This window comes from Lynx rufus, unplaced genomic scaffold, assembly GCF_022079265.1.
Source record: "Lynx rufus isolate CCGP_SWC_20201006 ecotype Redwood Valley unplaced genomic scaffold, mLynRuf1.p SCAF_4, whole genome shotgun sequence".
Classification (NCBI taxonomy): domain Eukaryota; kingdom Metazoa; phylum Chordata; class Mammalia; order Carnivora; family Felidae; genus Lynx; species Lynx rufus.
This window is the reverse complement of record NW_025814856.1, coordinates 11,763,689-11,786,346: the sequence shown is the minus strand read 5'-3', so window position 1 is coordinate 11,786,346 and position 22,658 is coordinate 11,763,689. Positions and strand designations below refer to the sequence as shown.

Below are 22,658 nucleotides of genomic sequence, written 5' to 3'. Positions count from 1 at the left end.
AGCCCATTCCCCCCCGCATATTAACTCAGAAACCCATTACCTACAGAATTTCCTTCAGCCACAGTTGAAGAGTAGGAGTTTCTGCTACAACAACTGCCCACATCCTTTTAATTCATAATCCTTTTGTTCACTGATTTACTGAACACTTCATTTGAGTCAAGTACAGGAAACAGATGCCTAGGCCTCAGAGCACGCTTGGCTTAATTTGTAGATGTGTAACTAAGTTAAGTAGCATATAGGGGCTATATTGGAGATATGGAAAACGGTAAGGAAGTACAGGATAATTATCTGAGGGAAATGGAATGGAAATGTTTGCCTTATTACACTTACAATTCTCAGGTTATTTTACTTGCATATTTTATATTATACACATCTCGGGGCGCCTGGGTGGCTCAGTCGGTTAAGCGTCCGACTTCAGCCAGGTCACGATCTCGCGGTCCGTGAGTTCGAGCCCCGCGTCGGGCTCTGGGCTGATGGCTCAGAGCCTGGAGCCTGCTTCCGATTCTGTGTCTCCCTCTCTCTCTGCCCCTCCCCCATTCATGCTCTGTCTCTCTCTGTCTCAAAAATAAATAAACGTTAAAAAAAAAAAAAATTTATATTATACACATCTCATTTAACCATCAGAACCCAAGAGGGAGATACTGGCACCATTTTCCAGGGAAGTGGAAACAAAGCCCATGGACCAAGCCAGGAATCCAGGAGTGTCTGACTCCAAGCCAGGGCCCTTTGCCCGGCAGAGCGGCCAAGATAAAGTGCGCTGTTTTGTTTTTCCTCACCTTTGTCATGTACTCGCCATGAGAGGAGGTGATGTCCTCAGGGGTGTGTCCTTTCGTGGGCCGTGCTGCCACAGTAAGACCTCGACGGAGCCCTCCCGTCTGGGCGACCTGGTGGCTTGGCAGTCCGCCACTGAAGCTGCAACGGGGCCTCCAGAGGCTCTGCCCCAGGATGGAGTTGCTGCCTCACAACTCAAGACCCGGTCCTACGGAGAATAACAGCTCATGCTGCATGCGGCCCCATTGTTCAGACACTAGTCTCAACTCCTACCTGGGGCTGAACACTCCAGGGACTGGAATACTCCCATTTATCTATCTCCCCAGGGCAACTCCTTTGTGACCAGAGGCTGGCTCGGTGACAAGATCAGGCCCTGAGGAAAGCTGCTCCCTCAAAGACTGGATGGGACCTTCTCTGTTCCCACATCATTCCTCCTGCTGTGGCTTCAGCTAGTTGACCACACGGGGTTCAGTTACTGTAGGAAACGAGGTTGACAGTAACACCAAGCTTTGGCTTTATTGAGACTACAGGTCCGGATGGGCATTAGACTTCCTTAGTCACCCGCTACTTTTTTAATAACAACTTTTATTGTCTATGTATTTTTTCAGCTTGAAAAAAAATTGTTAAAGCTAAAAAATATCTGTACTATACAGACATCAAAAAGAATGAGTTAAGGGTGTCTGGGTGGCTCAGTCAGTCAAGCGTCCAATTCTTGGTTTTGGCTCAGGTCACGATCTTAAGGTTGTGAGATAGAGCACCGAGTTGGGCTCTGCCCTGCCCCCACTTGTGTTCTCACTCTCAAAATAAATAAACTTAAAAAAAAAAAAATGAGCTAGATCTATGTGTGAAGGGAACAATTTCCAAAATATATGGATATATAAATGTGCTTGTGAATACACAGTATGTTTCTGGAAAGACACACAAAAGACAACACAGCAGTTGCCTGTGGGAAGGGTATATATGCGTCTTTTTTTTTTTTTTTTTTAATGTTTATTTTTGAGAGAGACAGAGCAAACAGGGGAGGGGCAGAGAGAGAGGGAGACACAGAATCAGACGCAGGCTCCAGGCTCTGAGCTGTCAGCATAGAGCGCGACACAGGGCTTGAACCCACAGACCACGAGATCATGACCTGAGCCAAAGGCGGATGCTTAACTGACTGTGCCACTCAGGCGCCCTGTTATATACATGTTTCTTTCTTTTTTTTTTTTAAATTTTTTTTTTCAATGTTTATTTATTTTTGACAGAGAGAGAGACAGAGCATGAACGGGGGAGGGGCAGAGAGAGAGGGAGACACAGAATCGGAAACAGGCTCCAGGCTCTGAGCCATCAGCCCAGAGCCTGACGCGGGGCTCGAACTCACGGACCGCGAGATCGTGACCTGGCTGAAGTCGGACGCCTAACCGACTGCGCCACCCAGGCGCCCCTATACATGTTTCTTTCAAAACATGTCATATGCATATTATTTTATAACCTGCTTTAAAAAAACATGCCATGGGTGCCTGGGTGCCTCAGTCAGTTGAGCATCCAACTTCAGCTCAGCTCATGATCTCACAATTTGTGAGTTCAAGCCCCACCTGGGCGCTCTGCACTTGGTGCAAGAACCTGCTTTGGATCTTCTGTCTCCCTCTCTCTGCCTCTCCCCTGCTCACGCACTCTCTCAAAATAAATAAACATTAAAAAAAAAAAAAGTATGCCAGAAACATTTCCTCATGCAATTAAATATCCTCTTGATTTTGTGCGTCTGTTCTATTGAGGGAATTCTATTGAGGGAATGTGCTATAATTAACCGATCCCTACTGCTGCACATTTAAACACCATTTTATGGGATAACTTTGCAGTGCACAGCACAGCACATACTTCTGATTTGGGATAAATCCTTCACAGCATGTTTGCAGGTCAAAGCAGGATGGCTTTAGACATTTTTCCAGTCTGCTTCTTGGGGTGGGCGGGAGGGGTCTCTTCAAGTTCATCTCGCCCAGGAGTATGCATTTTACTGGTTTCCTTAAGAGTTGTTTCCAGGTTCTTGAGACCATCAGTGCAGCAGCCTCTGCTTTTGGCAACTCTACTGCTTTCTTTTGACCAGTGGATTCTCATTTGGCCCACTGAAAGGCGTCTGCGTGAGGCCACCTGATGCTTAAATGTTCAGTTTCAGATAAATGGCATTTTAAACACTAAGAAATTAATGTAGTGGGGCGCTTGGGTGGCTCAGCCAGTTGAGCGTCTGACTTTGGCTCAGGTCATGATCTCATGGTTCGTGAGTTCGAGCCCCACATCGGGCTTGCTGCTGTCAGCCCGTCAGCACCACAAGTGTCAGAGCCACTTCAGATCCTCTGTCCTCCCCCCCCGCCCCTCCCCCGAAAAAACAAAACATTAAAACTAAAAAAAATAAATGTAGGGGTGCCTGGGTGGCTCAGTTGGTTAAGCGTCTGACTTGATTTCAGCTCGGGTCATGATCTCACGGTTTATGGGTTCGAGTACCACTGACAGTGTGGAGCCTGTTTGGGATTCTCTCTTTCCCTCTCTCTCTGTCCCTCCCCTCCTCTCTCTCTCTCTCAAAATAAATAAACTTAAAACAAATGACCGTATAAAAGTGGTCACAGGTTTACATAATCATTTGAGGAGACAGTTGAGCATTATCAGTATTAAATGTGCACATCCTACGCTAAATCATTTTAACAGTGGCCTAAAAGTGGAATCAATCAAAGAGACTCCATAGAGTCTGGGTTGAATAAATTATTGTACGTCCACATCACACTGTCCTGAGCAGTCACGAGAAATCACCATACAGAGTCGTTAACCTGTCTTGGCTCACAGATCCTGTTAAGACTCTAAAAAAACTGTGTATCTTTAACTCACGAAAACACATATAGGTACAACAGCGTGCTATCTCTGAATTCCACCCGTGGCGGATCACAAATTAAAACCCCGATGTAGACCTTTACTGGCACCTGCAGCCCCCGGATTACTGGGCTTTATACTGAACAGACCAACATCCGTGCTCCCTTTGCCTGGTGTGGTCACACAGCTTGCTGCAGAGTAGGATCTCAGTGCAAACCTCACTTCCCAGGGGCAGGCCAGACCCCCCTCCCTCATCAAGGTCTCGGTACCCAGCTGTTTTCCTTAATAACACTGTTGGAATGACGTATTTGTCTACTGATTTATAGGTCTCTGCCCCTCCTCGGCTGCCTGCTCAGGAGAGCAGAGTTCAGGCACCACTGGGACATCACAAGCCATGTTCAGCCTGCTTTTCCGTGAACCAAGAATAGTCTCCACTAGGGAACATCTGCAGTCAACTCATGCCAGGGAAGACCAACTTAGAACCGCCAAAAAAAGCATTCTATTTTTCTCAGCAGACCTGTATTTTAAAAACTGCTTAATCATTACATTCTGAATACCACCAATAAAAAAATGTTAGGGACATTTTCTCTTTGGTTACACAAGTACCTACATAATATGCTCCGTTTTGCCTCTTGGCCCACAGAGCCTAAAATATTTGCTATCTGGCCCTTTATAGAGAAAGTTTGCCAATTCCTGGCCTAGAGCAGTATCTGACATACAGGAGATAATCCATGAGCGTCAGGTGGCGAAATTTGTAACCAAAGAGAAAAGTATCTAAAATGTACGGACGCTTATTTGCACAGAAAAAATAGGGACGTAGAGCCAACCAAGCGTTAATGGCAAATCTCAAGAAGGTCGGATGGCCGGGACGTTCAGTCTACGTTCTCTAACGTTTACGGCTGCTGCTTTTATCTTTCCCCACCATCAGCACGCGTTCGCTTCGTCATCATCTGAGAAGGAATGTGCATCTTTCAGGAAGGCGCCGAGCCCACTGGGCGCGCAGTCTAGAAGGCCGGGCACCCGCAGGTCGTGGGCGCTCATTCCACGCCGCTTGAATGACTGCACGGAAACCACGCGAGCCCCAAGGGGACGCAGTCTGAGGCCGGCGAGGGTGGCGTAGGCCCCCCGCCCCAAAGTCTTCCTTACCAAAGCGTTGGGTGGAGCGAAAGAAACTGAGCGGAAGGATCTTGTGAAGTTCAACAAGCCCAGTTCCATCCCCGCCAAGCCCGTCGCCTCCCGGTTCTAACGCCCGGGAAGATGTGACCGGCGTCACGGCCCGGGAGCCTCCCGGACGCACCTCACCTCGTAGTCTTCTCACCTCAGCCTCGCGAGGAGGAAACACAGGCTTTGACCGGCGCAGGGACTCCCCAGGCAGCTGTCCAGCGGAGCACGCAACCTGCCAGGCCCTCCAGCTGCGACGCCGGCTCGGGAGAACGCCGCGGCGGCGGCTAACGGTAGTCCGCGCCTTTCCCCACGTTCCGGGGCGGAGCGCAACAGCGGCCCACTCCGCGCAAGCGCGGGAAGGCCCCTGCGCGTGCGCATCACTAGCGACCAGTATCGCGCGGCTTCTTCCCGCCCGCCTTCTGCCCTCCCTTCCGCGGTTTCCCGGCGACGGCCGTAAGTGGAGGGCGGAAGCCGCCCGCGAGACCAGCCGTAAACGGCTCCCTCGCGCCACTTCCGGCCGGCTTCCGCAGACGGGGCTGGTGGGCGATCGTGAGGCGCCGGAGGACGTTCCTTGCGGCCGGAGCCATGGAGATGCCCCTGCCGCCCGACGGTGAGGCCCAGCCTCGGCTCGGGGACCGTTTCTCTCTCCCCGGAATCCCTTCTTGGCCCGCCCCGCCTTCCGGGGTTTCCGGGCCTAGGAGGGGGCGGGGCTCGGCCTCCCGGGTTCGCCTGCGGCCTCTCCCGCGGGTCCCCGCATCCCCGGCGCGCGTGTGGCCTCTATCGGGACCCGTACAAGGGCGGCCTCTCCGGGGCCCAGCCCCAGGGACCCCGGCCCGGCGGACGGGGGCTGGGACGCCAGGGCTCCCGGATTTGGGCGGTCCTCCCTGACGCCCCGCGTGGCCTTTTCTCCGTCCTCCAGACCAGGAGCTTCGAAATGTCATCGACAAGCTGGCCCAGTTCGTGGCTCGCAACGGGCCCGAGTTTGAGAAGATGACGATGGAAAAGCAGAAGGACAACCCGAAATTCTCGTTTCTGTTCGGAGGCGAGTTCTACAGTTACTACAAGTGCAAGTTGGCGCTGGAGCAGCAGCAGCGTGAGTTCTCTCCAGCTCTCAGGCCACCCCTTCCAAGCGATTCCTTTCTCCGACTCCAGTTCGTGCTCTGCCACAAACCGCCTTCTTTCGGCCGCATGCTCAGTCTCCGAAAATGGGGCAGCTCGGCCTTCACGATCCCAGGGCCCTGCCCCGAGCGGCTGCCGGGTCCGAGTGTAATAGAGAACGAGGTTATTGATCCTCTTCCTGGGCTCCGGATCAGGGATTTCGGTATTGTTTTGCAGATGTGATGACTTAGGTCAGCAGAAGTAGAGTGGCCGCTTCAGTGTTTTCCAGAGCGGAAGTGATAGAGGCTGGACTGGGACCCTAGTGGCAGGTGTCCAGAACCCTTTGTGGGACTCTTGGGTCTAGCAAGATTTTTGTGCATTTCAGGTGTTTGCAGTCCAGATCTAAAAGACTTGTTCTTTGGGTTTTAGTTCTTGGCAGATATTTGCCATTTATTTATGTTCACTGAGTTGTGTATCAGGCTTCCGGCCCTGCCCTCAAAGAGTTTAAGATGGGTTTAGAATGGCCTTTGAATAATAGTCACCACGTGGTAAGAGCCCACATCTGTCTTGTTTAGTATCACATTTCAAGCTTGTAGATGACATTAAATGAATAAGTAGGGGGTTGCCAAGTGGTAGGCATCGAAAGGTGTATATTTCCTAAGACTATAGGTTTCCTGAAGCCAACCAGACCTTGTTTGGGTCGTTGTGTTATATAATACGTGGTAGGTAGTAGGTGTTCAATAAAAAGTTGGTAAGAAACAGCAAATGTGCGTTGGCTTGAATAAACACGGTGTGTTTAGGGAGCCATAAGAGTACTGTGAGAAGCCCACCATGGCTAGAGCCTAGAACGTGTGTAGAGGAGGGAAGGGTTTGAGCTGGAGTGATAAATACCAGGGGAAAGTTTGGATTTTCTCCCTCATTCCAGTAGTTCATTTGGTGCCAGTTAGGAGTTAGGTTTGAGGTGTAGGCGGGGGTTTGCCTGCAATTGTAGGCAAATTGTTGTATGCACTTAAGTGTTTTGGAGCAACCATTCATCAGCCCCAGCACGTCACCTTGAAAACAGCTGCTACAGGCAGTGGAAAGCCACGAGAGTGTTTGAAAGAAGGGAGAGGTGGGTCAGGTTTGTGGGGCCAGTGTGGAGGACAGGGTGGAGGGAGCATGAATGGAGGCTGGGACCAGTGAGGTATGCACGTTACGGAACAGGGCATTTGATGGTAAGGTCTGAATTAGGTCAGCAGGTTGGGTCAGAGGGAGTGGGCATGGGGGCAAGTAGGGTTAAGGGGTAGAATCCATGAACTAGGGCCCCAGTTGGATATTTATGAGGGTGTCATAACCAGGCAGAGGAGGACAGTGCTTTGGCCCAAGTGACGATGAGGTGAGGTGCTGTTTTCCCTGCAAGGGAGCCCACTCCCTCCCTGGACTGTCAGAAATTGGGGGCTGCTTGGGACTTGGCATTATAACGGGGGGGAAGGATGGGGTGCTTCTAACAGGGGAGGTTGGCTCAGGAAATGTCTTCTGCTGGTAACGACATCTCTGCTGAGATTAAAGAGGATGTCAGAGTTAGTCAGATGGAAACAGAGGAGAGCAGTGTTTAGGCAAACGAAAGAGCCTTAGGGAGGGTTGGGAGTGGAGGGAGCAACAGCTCAGGGTGGCTAAAACGCAGAGAAGGAAGGATTGTTGGAGTGGACAGAGGCCAGGGTACAGATGATGGAGGGCTGGCTTGCCAGGGACTTAGGAATTCTGGAACCTTTTGGGGAGATCTTGGAGGATTTCAGTACTGTGTTCTGGAGCAGGCTTAGCCACTGTGTAGCTGGCCTTTCACCCTGGTAGTTTGAGAAGAGTGAGCCCCAAGACTGTTCTAGAATGGCGCTTCACAAACTCTGGTGAAGAATTAGATTTTATTTTTCATTTTTTTAAAACCCAACCTGCTGTGGAAAGTGTACTTTTGCAAAATACAACAAAGTGAACTGCGAACCATCAAGCCGCTATGAAGATGCCAGAATGATCGTTGGCCATTTGTATATTCGGTCCGGGTTTCTCCAAGGGCTGACCCTCGGACCACACTTTCACCAGCAGCACTCTGGCTGTGGTATTGCGAAGAGGTGTAGAGGGCAGGACTGGACTCGGGAGACCAGTTCCAAGGGCGATGCAGGTGACAGCAGAGTCACAGCAGTGACGGCAGGGACACAGATTGGAGTGTGATGTAGGCGGTTCCGACTTGACTACCCGGGTGACCTGTCAGTGTAGGGTGCAAGGGAGTGGGGAGTGCCCAGACCTCCTGGGCTTCGGGCGTGGGCCTAACTGTGCCAGCCGCGGAGCTTGGGAAGGGCCCTGGAGAGGTGGAGCACGCGGCGAGAGGACACGTGTGCCTGTTTGAGGTGCCTGTACAAAGCCCGTGGGCTGTTGGGTCTGTAATCGGATCCACAGTGCAAGGAATACAGGATGGTGACAACAGAGGTGGGAGCCGTGGCTTGCAAACGTAACTGCAGCCTCAAGTTACCATGTCACGCTCCCCTGTGGGCTCGCGCAGAGAAGAGGGTGGAACTAGGCATCCCAGCATCCCAGGGTCGGGCAGAGAAAGACGACGGGGCCTGGGGGCAGCCACACAGGCCAAGTGAGACTGGGACCTGAGACCGGGCCGCCGGCCTGAAGAAGGATGTCCACAGGGGTTGGCGGGAGGGGGGTGCAGAGCCAGACCGCCATGGAACGAGATAAACGGGAGGCGCAGAATTAAAGATGAGCCTCAGCTGTAAAGTTGTTGAGAGGAGGCGTGAGACAAAGTTTTTAAAGACAGAAACTGCTGAGGAGGCTGGGGAACGAGAGACCCCCCCCCTTGGGGTGGGGCTGTTTATGATCTGGGTTCAACTTGGGCTGGGGCCTGGGTGAGGGGTGGAGAGGGTGGGGGGTGATGGGCTCAGTCTCAGCTGGAAGGCCAGTGGGCAAGGCCGGATGGCAGGCTAGGGAAGGGCAAGGTGACGTCACACAGAAGAGGGCCCTTAGGGTCGAGGGCAGGACTAGGGCCCTTCGAGTTGAGGGCAGAGCGGGAGGAGCCGGGCTCAGAGTGAGGGGCTGCCGTGCAGCATGGGGGTCCTCTTGTGGACGGCTCGAATAGGGAGGGGAAGTCTCTGCGCCTTGGAGCTGCCCAACGGGCAGCCGCGGGGACGCTTGGACCCTGGCCACCTCCTCATGGGGGCCACCTTTCCTCCTCTGTCACCAGTCATCTGCAAGCAGCAGGCCCCAGAGCTGGAGCCGGCCACGGCCCTGCCGCCCCTGCCGCAGCCCCCGCTGGCCCCGGCTGCGCCCATCCCGCCGGCCCAGGGAGCCCCATCCATGGACGAGCTCATCCAGCAGAGCCAGTGGAACCTGCAGCAGCAGGAGCAGCACCTGTTAGCTCTCAGACAGGTACGGGGCCTGCTCCTCCTCTGCCCTCTCCCTCCCTCCCCTGCTGGCCTTGGGGGGGGGGGGTCCCGAGGAGGCCTGGGGCCCTCCCTGCTTCCCCTCTTGGTCCTGAGGCAGGTAGCGCGGAGCTCAGCCTGGGCCTCAGCCTTTGCATCTGTGTGTTGGGACTAAGAACGGTTATCAGAAGAATCCGCCACCATGTGGCAGCACTGAAGACAGGGCTGCCACCCCTTGGGATGTGTTTAGCGGGGCCCCTGATGCGGGACACGGTTCTTCGTGAAGTCATTCCACAAGCTCTTTGACGCGTGGATACCCTTCGTGATGGGGTGGACGTCCACAAGTGGGGCCACGCGCTCGAAGGCCGGGTGGCCTCTGGTGCCATTGGCCCCAGCTCCTGCCAGCTAGGCCACCCCAGGCTGTCATGGGAAGGACCCTTTGGTCCTGATTTGTCACGGTTTGAGTTTTTGGCAAAGTACAGCAGGACGAATTGCCAGAAAAACGATGAATAAAAAATAAAACACCTGAAGCGCCAGCTCCATTTTTATTACCAGATTCAGGATGTAAAACTACTGTCATTTTGCCGAAAACAAAACCTTCCAGAACGCTCCCCCTCGGTTCCCATGCAGAGCTCGTCCGGGACTGGGTGGCCCGGCTCGGCCAGCCCTGAGCTGACTGCACAGCCCACAGCAGCACTGGGCCTCAGCCACTTCGCGGTCTACGAATCTAGTGTGCGAGACCCCGCGCCACATTTTAACTCCCGTTTCCCCGACTGCTAGTGTGGTTGCTCTCTTTTCCCTTGACCGGTGACTGTATGTTGTCTTTGGACTGTTTGTCCACACTGGTCGCTCAGTTTTCATTCTGTTTTTGTTGAATTGATTGGCTGCCCCTCTGGGTGTTCGTTTTTCCATGCATCGCCTCAGGGGCAGATATCCTCTCTTGCTACGTTTTGTCTTGTTCTATCTTCTCCCTGCCTGCCCTGGTCATGGCTGTGACCATGATTGTCCCAGATGCGTGTCTCGGGCTTCAGGTGTGAGGGACAGGACCTCCTGATACTGGGGGCAGGGCGTGGATGGGCCCGGCTCAGCCTGGGCTGAGGTCCCTCCTCACTCAGCCTCCCTCCTGCTCGGCCTCCCAGGAGCAGGTGACAGCGGCCGTGGCCCACGCGGTGGAGCAGCAGATGCAGAAGCTCCTGGAGGAGACCCAGCTGGACATGAATGAGTTTGACAACCTGCTTCAACCCATCATCGACACGTGTACCAAAGATGCCATCTCGGTGAGTGCGGGGGGGGGGGGGGGGAGGGTTGGGCGGGTGCTCCCAGAATCTGGCGCTCCCGATGAGATGGGAGCCTCCTGCGGCCTGCGTAGGGTGGCAGTGCTCTGGGGGGAACCCCATCCGCCCCTTGTCTCTGCTCTCGAGCCCTGCGGGCAGGTGTGCTGCTTTCGGGGAGAGGGAGCCACGAGGCAGGCAGAAGCCTGGGTGTGCAGCGGAGCGCTTGGATGCCACACCCTCAGGGCCCGCCCTAGGCCTCCTGGGCGCCTGCACGCGTGGTGGCCCGGCGGGGAGTTCATCCCTGCTCACCATCGGCCTGGCTGTTGCAGGCCGGGAAGAACTGGATGTTTAGCAACGCCAAGTCCCCTCCTCACTGCGAGCTGATGGCGGGCCACCTCCGGAACCGCATCACAGCCGACGGGGCACACTTCGAGTTGCGGCTGCACCTCATCTACCTGATCAACGACGTGCTGCACCACTGGTGAGGGCCCCGCCAGGCTCCGCCTTGCCTGTCCCCCCTCTTCTGGCCCTCTACTGGGCTGCTGTTCTGCACTCAGTAGCTTGGCCTGGCCCGGGACCGTGGGCGTCGCGTGTCCAAAGACCCCAGAGGAGGATTGGTCTGAGCCATGAGCCCTCCGTCGGGAGGACACCCCACCATCCCCTACATCTTGGCCCCTTCCCTAGACCCTTCACGTCACCTGGGCCACCGTCCCCTGACTCCTTACTTTCCTCGGGCAGCTTCTGGGTGTCTTTAGGCATCTTATCTGTGTCAGCTGCCCGCTTCTCTTCGTTGACACACACACACACATGCACTCGCTCACTCAGTCACCCTGCTGCCCGACTCTGCTTTGCTTCAGGTCCCTCCCATGGGGTCCTCTTTGCTACCCTCTGTCCCACCGCCCTGAAACCCACCCCCCACCACACACACAGCCCTCCCGAGGCCAGGCCAGCGTTTACTTCTGCACAGCCTCTTTGGTACCTTACGACAAAGGTTAACTTAAAAAAAAATCAGACACTTGAGCCAAAGCAGGCCTGGAGAGGAAATCAGCAGAAGCACAGATTACTGGTGAGGCTAGCGCTTAGCCGTCAAGACTGGCTGCCAAGTTTGGCTTTGAGCTTGGCCTGGCTGAAGGGGACGGCTCCCGCGAGAGCAGCAGAAGCTGCCCGCCTCCCTCCCGACCCTCACCCCATCTCGTCCCATCTCCTGCCGCGAGTGTGCGGTCTGGGTCCCCGCCCCTCCGCTCCCTGTTTCCTGTGCCAGGCAGATGGCTCTGTTACCACCCGGCCACTCCCTGCTTCGTGCCTCCATTATTTTTATGCTGTGGGGAAATAGGCAGCTGCTCAGAACCTTCTCTGCTCTCCTGCTTTCACCAGCCACTGTGTTGACCAGGGCAGCTCTGCAGAGACGGCCCTGTTTCTGGTAGCTGCCCAGCCATGCTCCTCCTGAGCTCTGCTCTGGCCAGAAGCCTAGTGCTGTGCCCTGTCCTCCTCCCAGGACTGCCCTCCCCTTTTCCCCCTCCCCTGTCCCTCTTCCCAGGGCTGCACTCCCTGCTCTCTCGGAGCACCCTCTGGTGAGCTAGGTGCTGGGAGGGCCTTGGGCTGCTCGTCTTCTGCCCTGCATCCTCCTCCAGGAGGCAACGTGTACCACCGGGTTCTGCCACCTAACTGCACGGCCACAGGGGCCTCCACACCCATGTACACAGAGTGCCCCCTAGGAAGTTGTGAGGACGGGCCGTCTGGCATGGCCAGCACGCTCCCTCTGCCTCCTGAGATGCAGAGCTCGAGCCAAGGTCTCCTTGTGCATGGGGGGGACAGGGCTGAGTTGAGGCCACACGGACAGCTGGGGTTCCTACAGGCCTTGTGTCCATCACCGGGGGGAAAGGGTTGTCTTACTGATCAGGAGACCAGGGTGACAGGCCTCGCCCTGAAGGTCCCCAGGCTGTTCTTTCCCTCCTCCCATTGCTGTCCGTCTGTCACTTGGGCCCAGATGCCAGCATAGGTCTTGTGGGGAGCCCAGCCCTCGTCCCGGCCGGGTTGGGGGCCCGTGTCCCGAGAAGGCAGAGGGTGCTGTGGCTGGAGCCGCAATGGTAACGGGCGCGTGGCCGGGTCCCGCCCCAGGGCCCTGACGCGCGGAAGGTCTCTCCCTCACAGCCAGCGCAAGCAGGCCAGGGAGCTGCTGGCCGCCCTGCAGAAAGTCGTGGTGCCCATCTACTGCACCAGCTTCTTGGCCGTGGAGGAGGACAAGCAGCAGAAGATCGCCCGGGTACGTGGGGCAGCCGGGAGAGGCAGGGGGAGAGGGCTGGGGGGCGGGGGGAGAGGGGGTGATGGTGCTGAATTTTCTTCTGACGCGGCCTCTCCCTCCTCCCCCCACGTCCAGCTTCTGCAGCTCTGGGAGAAGAACGGCTACTTTGACGACTCCATCATCCAGCAGCTACAGAGCCCAGCCCTGGGGCTCGGCCAGTACCAGGTGGGCGCCACCTCCACCCGCGCCGCTCCCCAGGACCGGTGCGGATCCCCCCCAGGGCCCGGAGGGTGGGGCGTCTGCGACCCCAGCGTGTTGCCACAAGTCGAGGGGACCGCAGCCCCCGCCTGGGCCAGGAACGGCTGGTGGGGTGGGGTGGGGATTTCAGAGGCTGGGTGGCATCTTCCAAACTGGGCTCCTGCACGTGTGTCCGGGGCGGTGGTGAGCAGTGGGAGGCCAGGCTCTGAACAGCAGCCTGTGGGGGCTCCCGCCCTGTCCACAGTAGCCAGGGAGCCCCTGCCCGCTGAGCCCGCCTGCCTTTTCCCTGGTGCTCTGGCGACCGGGCTGCCCCATTCAGGCCCTGCTGTTGGCAGTCTCTGGCCTGTTGGCGCCGGTCCTCCGGGCTGGCTTCCGCACAACGGAAGCGTCAAAAAGCCTCAAGGCAGTCTTAGCTGTCGTGGTCGTGCCCCGTACGTGCATGTCTGCCTCCTGTCTGAGGACAGGGGTGCGGGGCTGGGAGGGGAGGACCAGCCGGGTGTCCTTGGTCACCTCTATTGTGGCACTGGCATCGCTGCCACATCCACAGCTGCTAGAAGAAAAAGCAGAGCTCCTACCCCTTTCCTCGGGCCGAAAGGTAGCGTTTTTCTGCAGAGATCTGGTGGGAGTGTCAGAAGCTGTGTTGGCTGTGTCCTCTTGATGGTCTTGAATGCCACCTCCCCACAGGGGAGAATCTTTCATGCTCAGAGAGGCAGGAGGAGCAAGTGCGTGGTGTACTTTTAAAAACACTTTCCCGTTTTTTGTTGTCGTGAAATAAAACACCCGGTCGGTGACGTTAACTGCTTTTTTTCTGCTGAGTTGGTGACAACAGCTCATGTTCATGGTGCTGCCCTAGTCTCTTTGCATGTGTTATTTCACTGAGTTCTCCCTCAAATCCTTGGAGGTAGGTCCCATTACCGTTACATTTGACAGATGAGGAAATTGAGGTTCAGGGAGGTTGTGACTTGCTCAGAGCTGTGTAGCGAGTAAGGACCATAACCTAGAATTTTGTCAGTGTTTGTGGGTTTTTTGTTGTTTGTTTGTTTTTTGGTTTTTTGCTTTGTGTTGTTTTGTTTTTAGTTTATTTTGAGAGAGACAGAGTGCGAGCTGGAAAGGGGCAGAGAGGAGAGCAAGAATCACAGGCTCATAGTGCAGAGTCCGACACAGGGCTCAAACCCACAAATCTGTAAGACCATGACCTAAGCTGAAATCAAGAGTTGGCTGCTTAACTGACTGAGCCACCCAGGGGCCCCTCAGTGTTGAGTTTTTAACAATTGTGTGACAGTCAAGGACATGGCTGTCGAGGCTCGTTCCCTTTACTAGGGATTTACTTGACTGCAAGGAACATTCTCGTCACCGGTTTTTGGCTAGATTCAAAGGCTCTGTGCTTGTCGAGACTATTATGTGACAGTCACCTGCCTGCCTGCTCCGGGCTCCTGGGCCTCACTGCCCAAGGCACTGTCCCAGATTCCAGGGGCTTTCCAGGGTTTGCTCCAGAAGGTTTGGGCCGAGGCAGCGAGCCCTGAGGCTGCTCTCCCCTCTCTCTGCCAGGCGACACTCATCAACGAGTACTCCTCGGTGGTCCAGCCGGTGCAGCTAGCTTTCCAGCAGCAGATCCAGACCCTCAAGACGCAGCACGAGGAGTTTGTCAACAGCCTGGCCCAGCAGCAGCAGCAACAGCAGCAGCAGCAGCAGCAGCAGCAGATCCAAATGCCACAGATGGAAGCTGAAGTCAAGGCCACCCCACCGCCGCCTGCCCCGCCTCCGGCCCCCACACCCGCCCCTGCCATCCCGCCAACCACGCAGCCTGGTACGGGGCCCCCTCAGCACCCACCCTGGGAGGCAGCTTCAGGAAGGCAGCCTTCTCCCGCAGAGAAGGACTCCGGTTCCGTGGGCCCCAAACCGGGCCCAGTCCCAGGGCCAGATTCTAACCTGTTTCCAAACACTAGGCCCGGAGATTTCACAGGTGAATATGACCAAACCCTTACAAATCAGAGGATTCCTTTCCTGTACGAACTACCCCAGAGAACGCAGAGAGAGGAAAGCTGCCCAGATCATTTTTTGAGACCAGAATAACTTTTACGTCAGACGGACAAAGAGAAAGAACGATAAAGGTCCTGCAACGTCACTTCTGAATACAAATGCAGAACTACTTACCACCTGAAATCCAGCAAAGTATTTAAAGGCACATCACGGTCAAATAGGGTTTGCCCCAGGAATGCGGAAGGATGGTTCGACACGTAAAAAGTCTCATGAGATAACAGATGAGCTGGGAAAGAACGATCTTTCAACAAGATGTAGAAAGGGCATTTAATAAAAATCAGTAGTGGGAATTTTTGAGCAAATGAGAGATGGGGCAGAAGTTAAGGTGTTGGGAGGCTTTCAGAGGAAGGGGTATGTCGTGTGTGAGGTCAGTCCCCCCTCTTCTCCCTGCCGTCCTGTAGGCAATCGCTTTCCAGTGGGGTCACACAGCAGGGGTTTAGTGAGAGGTAAAGGCCCCGCCTGGGTTGTTCCCGCAGTGGTCGCTGAACATCTTTTCGGGCGGCGCCTCCTGCTGACTGTTGTCCTTGCTAACCACCTTCCTGCCTGGCTCTAGATGACAGCAAGCCTCCCATCCAGATGCCTGGCTCCTCTGAGTACGACGCCTCCGGGGGAGTCCAGGATCCTGCCGCTGCCGGCCCCCGGGGCCCTGGACCCCACGATCAGATCCCACCTAACAAGCCCCCGTGGTTTGACCAGCCTCATCCCGTGGCTCCTTGGGGCCAGCAGCAGGTATCTTCCCAAACTTGCGGTAGGGGGGGTGGGGGGGTGGGCGCTGTCCTGTGTGGGTCGATGGGCTTTTCCCGGCTTGCTGGGGAAACCTGAGATTCTGCAGCGCAGCCCTGGGGCTGAGCGGGTAGGGGAGAGAGACCAGCCCCACTTTCCTGAGGGGCAGGGGCAGAATAAGGCAAGTCAGCTCTTCACACCCATCCCTGCTACTACCTTCCGGCCTTAGGAGCACAGGACCCCGTGTTCTCTGAGGGCTGGGAAGCTTCATAGGGTTTGAGTACAGCCAGGTGAACGGTTTCTGCCCCTTTAACTGGTTCAGCTAGCACAGCGCCAACATTTTGTCACCCTGCGAAGAACATGGTGCTTGCATAGAAAAGGAAGGTCAGAAACGGAAGGCTGGCAGTGCTTTCTGGGGCAGAGATGCTGCCCATTGCCTCTGGTTCCTTGGGGTCAGAATTTCTAGGCCGGGGTCATCTCATCCAGCTTCGCATGACTGGGAAACACTGGAAAGATCCGCCTGCTCTCTGGTCACTGGATCTGATTAGACAGAACTTTTAGGCACGGCCCGCGGCCCCCGATGGATGCAGCCCTGCCAGGGGACTCTGTGGAGGGGGTGGGAGGGAGTCAGCTCGGGACTGATGGGCGGGGGGGAGGGGGTATCTGTGGCTTTGCGTCCCCATTCCCCACCCCAGCTTCAGGACAAGAGAGTTAATTTCACCAAAGATTGGGCATCTCCGTAAAGACGGCTCGCACCTCTGGGTGCCAGCTGTGAGCCGTGTGCCATCGGGCGTTTTATGGGTGCCCTCTACTGAGGGAACAGTTCTCGTCCCCATTCTGTTAGGTGTGGAAAACAGAAGCCCTCAGTGTCTCCAGGCTCCACCTTCTCGCTGGGGACTGGCGGATGGGCTCGTGACGAGGGCCACCTCCCTGAGGGTCTGCCCAGAGGCAGAGGCATGCTTGGCCTGGCCTGCCCACGTGGTATCTTACACATTTTGAAGTAATTCCCACGTTTAAAGTCTGGCTTTCTGACTTCTTGAAAGACCTGAGCGTGTGGTGCAGCCTCGGCCCGCTCTGTGCTGGCGGTCAGCGGAGCTTCCCAGCTGTGACCCTAGAGATGGGCCCTCTGGTCGTCCTCCTGGGCACATCCCCCCCCCCCGGCCCTGTTTGGGGTTAGAAGCCCCGTTTTCGGCCTCACAGCAGCAGTTGGGTGAGATCCAGAGCTCATGTTCTCTTCCCCCTGCAGGAAGACACTTCCTGGAACGGGCCCTCGGGAGCAGACCCTGAGACAGGATTTGAGTTCGTACGGGAGGGGGCCCAGAGGACCGTGCAGGGCAGAGGGGAAGTGACAAGGAAGGGAGTGTCATCAGAGCAGGCATCCGCCACCACGCGTCCCTGGGCCCAGCTGCTCTGCAAGCACCCAGGGGCGGGGGAACAAGAGGGCGTCCGCCGGCTTCTGTGTCTGGTGGTCGTGCGGCCCTGGGGCCTGCCCGGCCTGCATGCGGGTACAGGGAGCCCCCTCCGCTGAGACGCGGGGGCAGCATTGGGAGTGTGAGCCCAGGGTGCGCCCAGGCAGCACGGCGTCCGCCGCGCGGCAGGGGGAAGGAGGTGGCACCAGGTCGGGGCCGGGCCGCCTCCATGGGCGGAGACCAGTGCCGCAGAGCGGTTGGCCGGTGCCGGCCCGGCCTCGTGGGGGGCTCACGTCCGCCCTTTGCCTTGCAGCCTCCCGAGCAGCCCCCCTACCCGCACCACCAGGGCGGGCCGCCCCACTGCCCACCCTGGAACAACAGCCATGAGGGCATGTGGGGCGAGCAGCGTGGGGACCCCGGCTGGAACGGCCAGCGGGACGCGCCCTGGAACAGCCAGCCCGACCCCAACTGGAACAGCCAGTTCGAGGGCCCCTGGAACAGCCAGCACGAGCAGCCTCCATGGGGCGGAGGCCAGCGCGAGCCGCCCTTCCGCATGCAGCGGCCGCCCCACTTCCGGGGACCCTTCCCGCCCCACCAGCAGCACCCACAGTTCAACCAGCCGCCGCACCCCCACAACTTCAACCGCTTCCCACCTCGCTTCATGCAGGACGACTTTCCCCCGCGGCACCCCTTCGAGCGGCCGCCCTACCCCCACCGCTTCGACTACCCCCAGGGGGACTTCCCCGCCGGTGAGTGCGAAGGCGCCCTCCGTGGGGACTGTCCTCGGCCCCGTACACGCCCTCCCTCCTGCCCCTCATTCCCGTCCCCTGCTCAGAGGAGGCGCCTCACGGATCGCCCTCCTGAGCGGGCTCATGGCGCAGCTCGGGGTCGTTGCTGTGGGACCTGGCGCATCCCCTGAGTCAAGGTGACAAGCAGAGGGTCACGGGATGTTGTGGAAGCCCAGCCCAGGCCAGGCCCTTGGGAAGGTGGGGAGACGCAGAGGCTGGCGGCCCTGGTGGAGGCATGTGGCACACAGCCGGCTGGCTGGCAGGGTGGGAAGTCCTGCTCCTGTTTCCCACACAGCCTGGGAAGAGGGTGCTGCGTCTGTCTGTCCTGCACATGAGGAAGGATGTGGGGGTTTGTGGAAGCAAAGTGGCTCCCAAGCCTCACAGTGGGCACGTGGTGCCCCTTCCTGGTTCCTTGTCTGGCTGTTTTCACCAGCTTTTCTAGTTCGTTGCCAATTTTTTTTTTTTTTTTTTTTTGGAAAGAATCTTTAGTTAAATTTCTCTTTTTAAAAAATGATTTCTATTCTGTCACTGCTTCTATGTTTGTTTTAAAATTCATTCTTGACCCTAAACTCAGTTGGGACCACTGAGCACATTGATGGCCAGTACAGGTTTCCCCAGGGCTGTACCAAAGCACAGGGTGTCTTGCCCCCCCCCGCCCCCCCACCCCCCGCTCTGGGGGCTGTGAGAGTAGGGGGTCTTCTCCCCGTCTTCACATCGGCCTCCTTCTGTGTGTACCTGTGTCCCACTCGCCTCGTCAGGACGCTGGTCGTGTTGGCCTGCCTGTGGGACCTCGCTGAAAGTTACCTTTTTAAATACCCTGTCTCCAAATAACAGTCATATCCTGGGGTACTGGGGTGGGGAGGCACAATTCAGCCCATAAGGTTGCTACAATGTTGTGATTTCCCTTATGGTTCCCTGTTTTTGCCTTGAGCCCACGGGTGTTGGTGTGGGTGCAGGACTGGGCCCCCTGAACCCAGATCCTCCCCACCTGGCTGCAACACCCCAGATAGTGAGAAGCAGCTGGAGAGAAGGTGCCGGGCAGGGCTGCCCACGAGCAGGTGTTGGCATCTTTGCCCGTCACTGGACCCCCTTCCGCGGGCGCTCATCACCTTGTAGATCTCAGTTGTGCTGTCAGCGCCACCCAGATCACGACCCCCAGCGGGCCTGAGAGGAGTTTCTGTTTTGCAGAGATGGGACCCCCTCACCACCACCCTGGCCACCGCATGCCTCATCCTGGGATCAACGAGCACCCACCCTGGGGTGGGCCCCAGCACCCCGACTTCGGCCCTCCTCCCCACGGCTTCAATGGGCAGCCCCCCCACATGCGGCGACAGGGCCCTCCCCACATCAACCATGATGACCCTAGCCTGGTCCCCAACGTGCCCTACTTCGATCTGCCTGCCGGGCTGATGGCGCCCCTCGTGAAGGTAAGGTCACCATGGCAAGCACCTGCTCGCACATGTGAGGAGTAGTGGGAGCCGCTTCCCCACAGGCTACAAATGCTGCCGCCCGGGGCCCCTTCCCTCTGGTTCCCTACGCCCGGCCAGCCTGAGCGGTCAGTGGGAATGTGTCCAAGCCAACGCCTCTACCTGGACTTGAATCCCTGGGGCAAGAATGAGCAAGGCCCGTGTCTCCTCTGCCCCCTCCACGTTTCCCTCCCGGTGCCCCAAGTTCTGTGGCCATGAGCAGCGGGCCAGGCTGGGTGTGAGGTGCAGCCCTCTTGACCCTGGCCCTGGGAAGCCACTTTGTCCAGTGGCTGACGGCAGAGGGATTTCTCAGGAAGGTGTGGCCTCTGAACTGGGCCCGCAGGAAATCCAGGGAGGGGCAGCGCTGGGGGTGGGGGTGGGGGGCAAGGGGAGCAAGGTCGGGCTGCGAACCGCTCAAGAGATGCGCTGAGAGAGGAGCCACTTCTACTACTCTGAGGCCCCGTCAGATTGGCAGTTGAGAAGGGCTGCGCCGGGGCGGCAAGGGGGCGGCAGACTGACCTGGTTTCTGGCGAGGGGGTTCCCTGGCTCGGGCTGATGCTGCTCTGACCCGGGAGGGGGCCCTGGGGTAGGAGCTGGGGGCACAGGGCAGAAGTCTGGCCGTATCTGCGATCTGCATCATGTCTGTGGGTGAACCAAGGGGCCTTTCCATCATCTCACCTTGGAGATTGTGTCTCACGTGTTTTCTGGAGGGAGAACTCTGGCCTTTATTGGTCTCCAAAAAGTCCTCAACCGCCTCATTAAGGGATCGGATGACTGGTGTGGCCGCAGCCCTAGTGGGATTTCTCAAGGAGGACAGGATGAGGAACACTCGTGCCCGGGGTAACCCTCATCAGACCAGGCCCCTGGGTGGGCCTGATGGGGGTTCCGGCTGGCGTGCGTGACACCTGTGTTCTTCACTGCAGCTGGAAGACCATGAGTACAAGCCTTTGGACCCAAAAGACATCCGCCTCCCACCTCCCATGCCGCCCAGCGAGAGGCTGCTGGCGGCTGTGGAGGCCTTTTACAGCCCTCCGTCCCACGACAGGCCCAGGAACAGGTACGGGGCTCGGGGAGACTGGGGATGCAGCTGGTGATGGGAGGGTGGCCCTGTCCCCTCTCCTGGCCTGACTCTCCCGAGTTTAGTTTATGGGAAAGACTCCACGCCTTCTGCCCAGGGTAGCGTGAGGTCCAGGTGAGGAAAGTGGTGGCCTATACAACGCTAGGTGTAGGGGCGCCTGGGTGGCTCGGTCGTTTGGGCGTCCGACTCTTGATTTCGGGTCAGTTCATGATCTCACAGTTCATGGCCTGCCCTTTGCAGGGCCACAGGCCTGTCATCTGGGAGTCAGAGCTCCAGGTTCCCTGTTAGGAACATCGTAGGCCCTAACAGCCGTTTGAGCTGTTTGGGGAAACGCTGATGTGGAAAAGGCATGGGAGCCGGGCGTGCAGCCCAGCCTGACTGCTTCCCAGTGGGAGGCCTGGCCTCTCGGCCCGCTTCCCCGTGCGAAGAAGGGCGGCCTCTGCTCACCTGGGTGAGGGACCCTGCTCAGTGTCCGAATGAACGAGGGAAGGGAGGGCCGCACACCCGGACGTGAACTTTCCCCAGTTGGGTGCGGGAGGGAGGCGCACGGAGTCACACGGGAAGGTCTGTGTCTTACAGCGAAGGCTGGGAGCAGAATGGCCTCTATGAGTTCTTTCGAGCAAAGATGCGGGCGCGGCGGAGGAAGGGCCAGGAAAAGCGGAACAGGTGAGCGCACGGGGGCCCACTCACGGTCCACCCGCCTCCCCAAACTACAGCGGGGCCCTGCCTGTGCCGGGCAGACGCGCTGTCACATCCCGCCCCAGGCTGGCCCGTCTCCCCCTGGCAGGGGGCAGGGGGCAGGGGGCAGAGGGAGGTCAGTCCGGCCCCTGCCCGGGCCTGGGGGTTTTTTCACGCGAGGCCCAAGTTAAACCTGAGACGCCAGCACCAGAAGTTTGCCCGGGGTCTTCCCGAAAGCCGGGGGCGCCGCTCACCAGCTCTCTCCCTGCAGTGGACCCTCACGGTCTCGGAGCAGATCCAAGAGCCGAGGGCGCTCTTCCTCCCGTTCCAACTCAAGGTCGTCCAAGTCCTCGGGCTCGTACTCCAGGTCCAGATCTCGCTCCTGCTCCCGCTCCTATTCCCGCTCCCGCTCCAGGTAGGCAGGGTGCCGCCCGCGGACCGAGGCCCCTCCGTGGCCCGTGGCCCGTGGCCCCCGCCGACCGCCCGCCCTGTCCTCCCTGCAGGAGCCGCAGCCGGTCTCGCTCCTCCCGGAGCCGCTCCCGCTCACGGTCCCGCTCCCGCTCCAAGTCCTACTCCCCGGGACGGAGACGCCGGTCGCGGTCCAGGAGCCCCACCCCGCCGTAAGATTTCTGTCTTAACTGTCCAGTGGCCGCTGGTAGCGCTGGAACCCTCTGATGCTTTGCTGTGAATGTTGAAACCTGTCGCTAGAAGACGTGCTCCCGGTGGCCCGTGCTGAGGTGGCACCTCGGGGACCCCGAGTTCTAGCGCGGTGACAGTGGCACCGCCTCGCCTCACACCACGCTCTTGCCTTTTTTGTGGTAACGCTGTAAAGCCTGAGGTGGCGCCTGGGCTGTGTCTGACCCTTCTGGGGGTTCCGTGTGACCTGCCCTCACCGCTCGCCGTGGGGCAGGGGCCATCTTAGGGAGCTCCCCTACCTGGCTGGCGAAGATGACAAAGAAGAATGATAGAGACCCAGGATGTGTGTGTGTGTCCTCCTAACTGGTGAACCTTCACGTACGCCACACGCTGTAATCTAAGAGTTTTCATTCCAATAAATGTATCCGCTCGTTTTTAAAAAACGTAACCTGTCTTAATTTTAGTTCCTCGGCTGGTCTGGGTTCTAATTCAGCACCTCCTATTCCTGATTCAAGGCTCGGGGAAGAAAACAAAGGACATCAGATGCTGGTGAAAATGGGTAAGGTTCCTGGGAAGAACCACCACCCGCTCTGGGCCTTTGGGGCTGGGGAGCCAGAGAAGGTTCCGGCTCTCTGCCAGAACTTCTACAGAGGGCGAGCCTGCGGTTTTTGCTGGCCATTCTTTCTTACCTCATCAGTTACATGCTTGCTGACCACACACGTGCACATCATTCAGCTCTGCACACGGAGTCCTGTTTCACTTCACACATAAATGTGCCAAATTTCGGCTTTCGTGGGTTA

General features: G+C 57.4%; 1 protein-coding gene across 3 annotated transcripts in view; it reads left to right on the top strand.

Moving 5' to 3' along the window:
- Positions 1 to 5,242: 5,242 nt before the first annotated feature.
- The window catches only part of CHERP (calcium homeostasis endoplasmic reticulum protein), an 18,925-nt gene continuing 1,509 nt past the window's right edge, over positions 5,243 to 22,658 (top strand). Inside the window, exons 1-16 of one of the 3 annotated variants that reach the window (XM_047096611.1) lie at positions 5,243 to 5,383; positions 5,693 to 5,866; positions 9,089 to 9,273; positions 10,406 to 10,543; positions 10,870 to 11,021; positions 12,659 to 12,803; positions 12,918 to 13,007; positions 14,589 to 14,847; positions 15,634 to 15,809; positions 17,526 to 17,961; positions 19,189 to 19,427; positions 20,390 to 20,523; positions 21,124 to 21,210; positions 21,494 to 21,637; positions 21,726 to 21,842; positions 22,374 to 22,417. In XM_047096611.1, the coding sequence (XP_046952567.1) occupies positions 5,359 to 5,383; positions 5,693 to 5,866; positions 9,089 to 9,273; positions 10,406 to 10,543; positions 10,870 to 11,021; positions 12,659 to 12,803; positions 12,918 to 13,007; positions 14,589 to 14,847; positions 15,634 to 15,809; positions 17,526 to 17,961; positions 19,189 to 19,427; positions 20,390 to 20,523; positions 21,124 to 21,210; positions 21,494 to 21,637; positions 21,726 to 21,842; positions 22,374 to 22,417 (2,545 nt within the window). In that variant the 5' untranslated portion in view covers positions 5,243 to 5,358. Of the gene's footprint in view, positions 5,384 to 5,692; positions 5,867 to 9,088; positions 9,274 to 10,405; positions 10,544 to 10,869; positions 11,022 to 12,658; positions 12,804 to 12,917; positions 13,008 to 14,588; positions 14,848 to 15,633; positions 15,810 to 17,525; positions 17,962 to 19,188; positions 19,428 to 20,389; positions 20,524 to 21,123; positions 21,211 to 21,493; positions 21,638 to 21,725; positions 21,843 to 22,322; positions 22,418 to 22,658 lie in introns of all 3 variants that reach the window. The other 2 variants (XM_047096609.1, XM_047096610.1) reach the window with 2 other exon arrangements.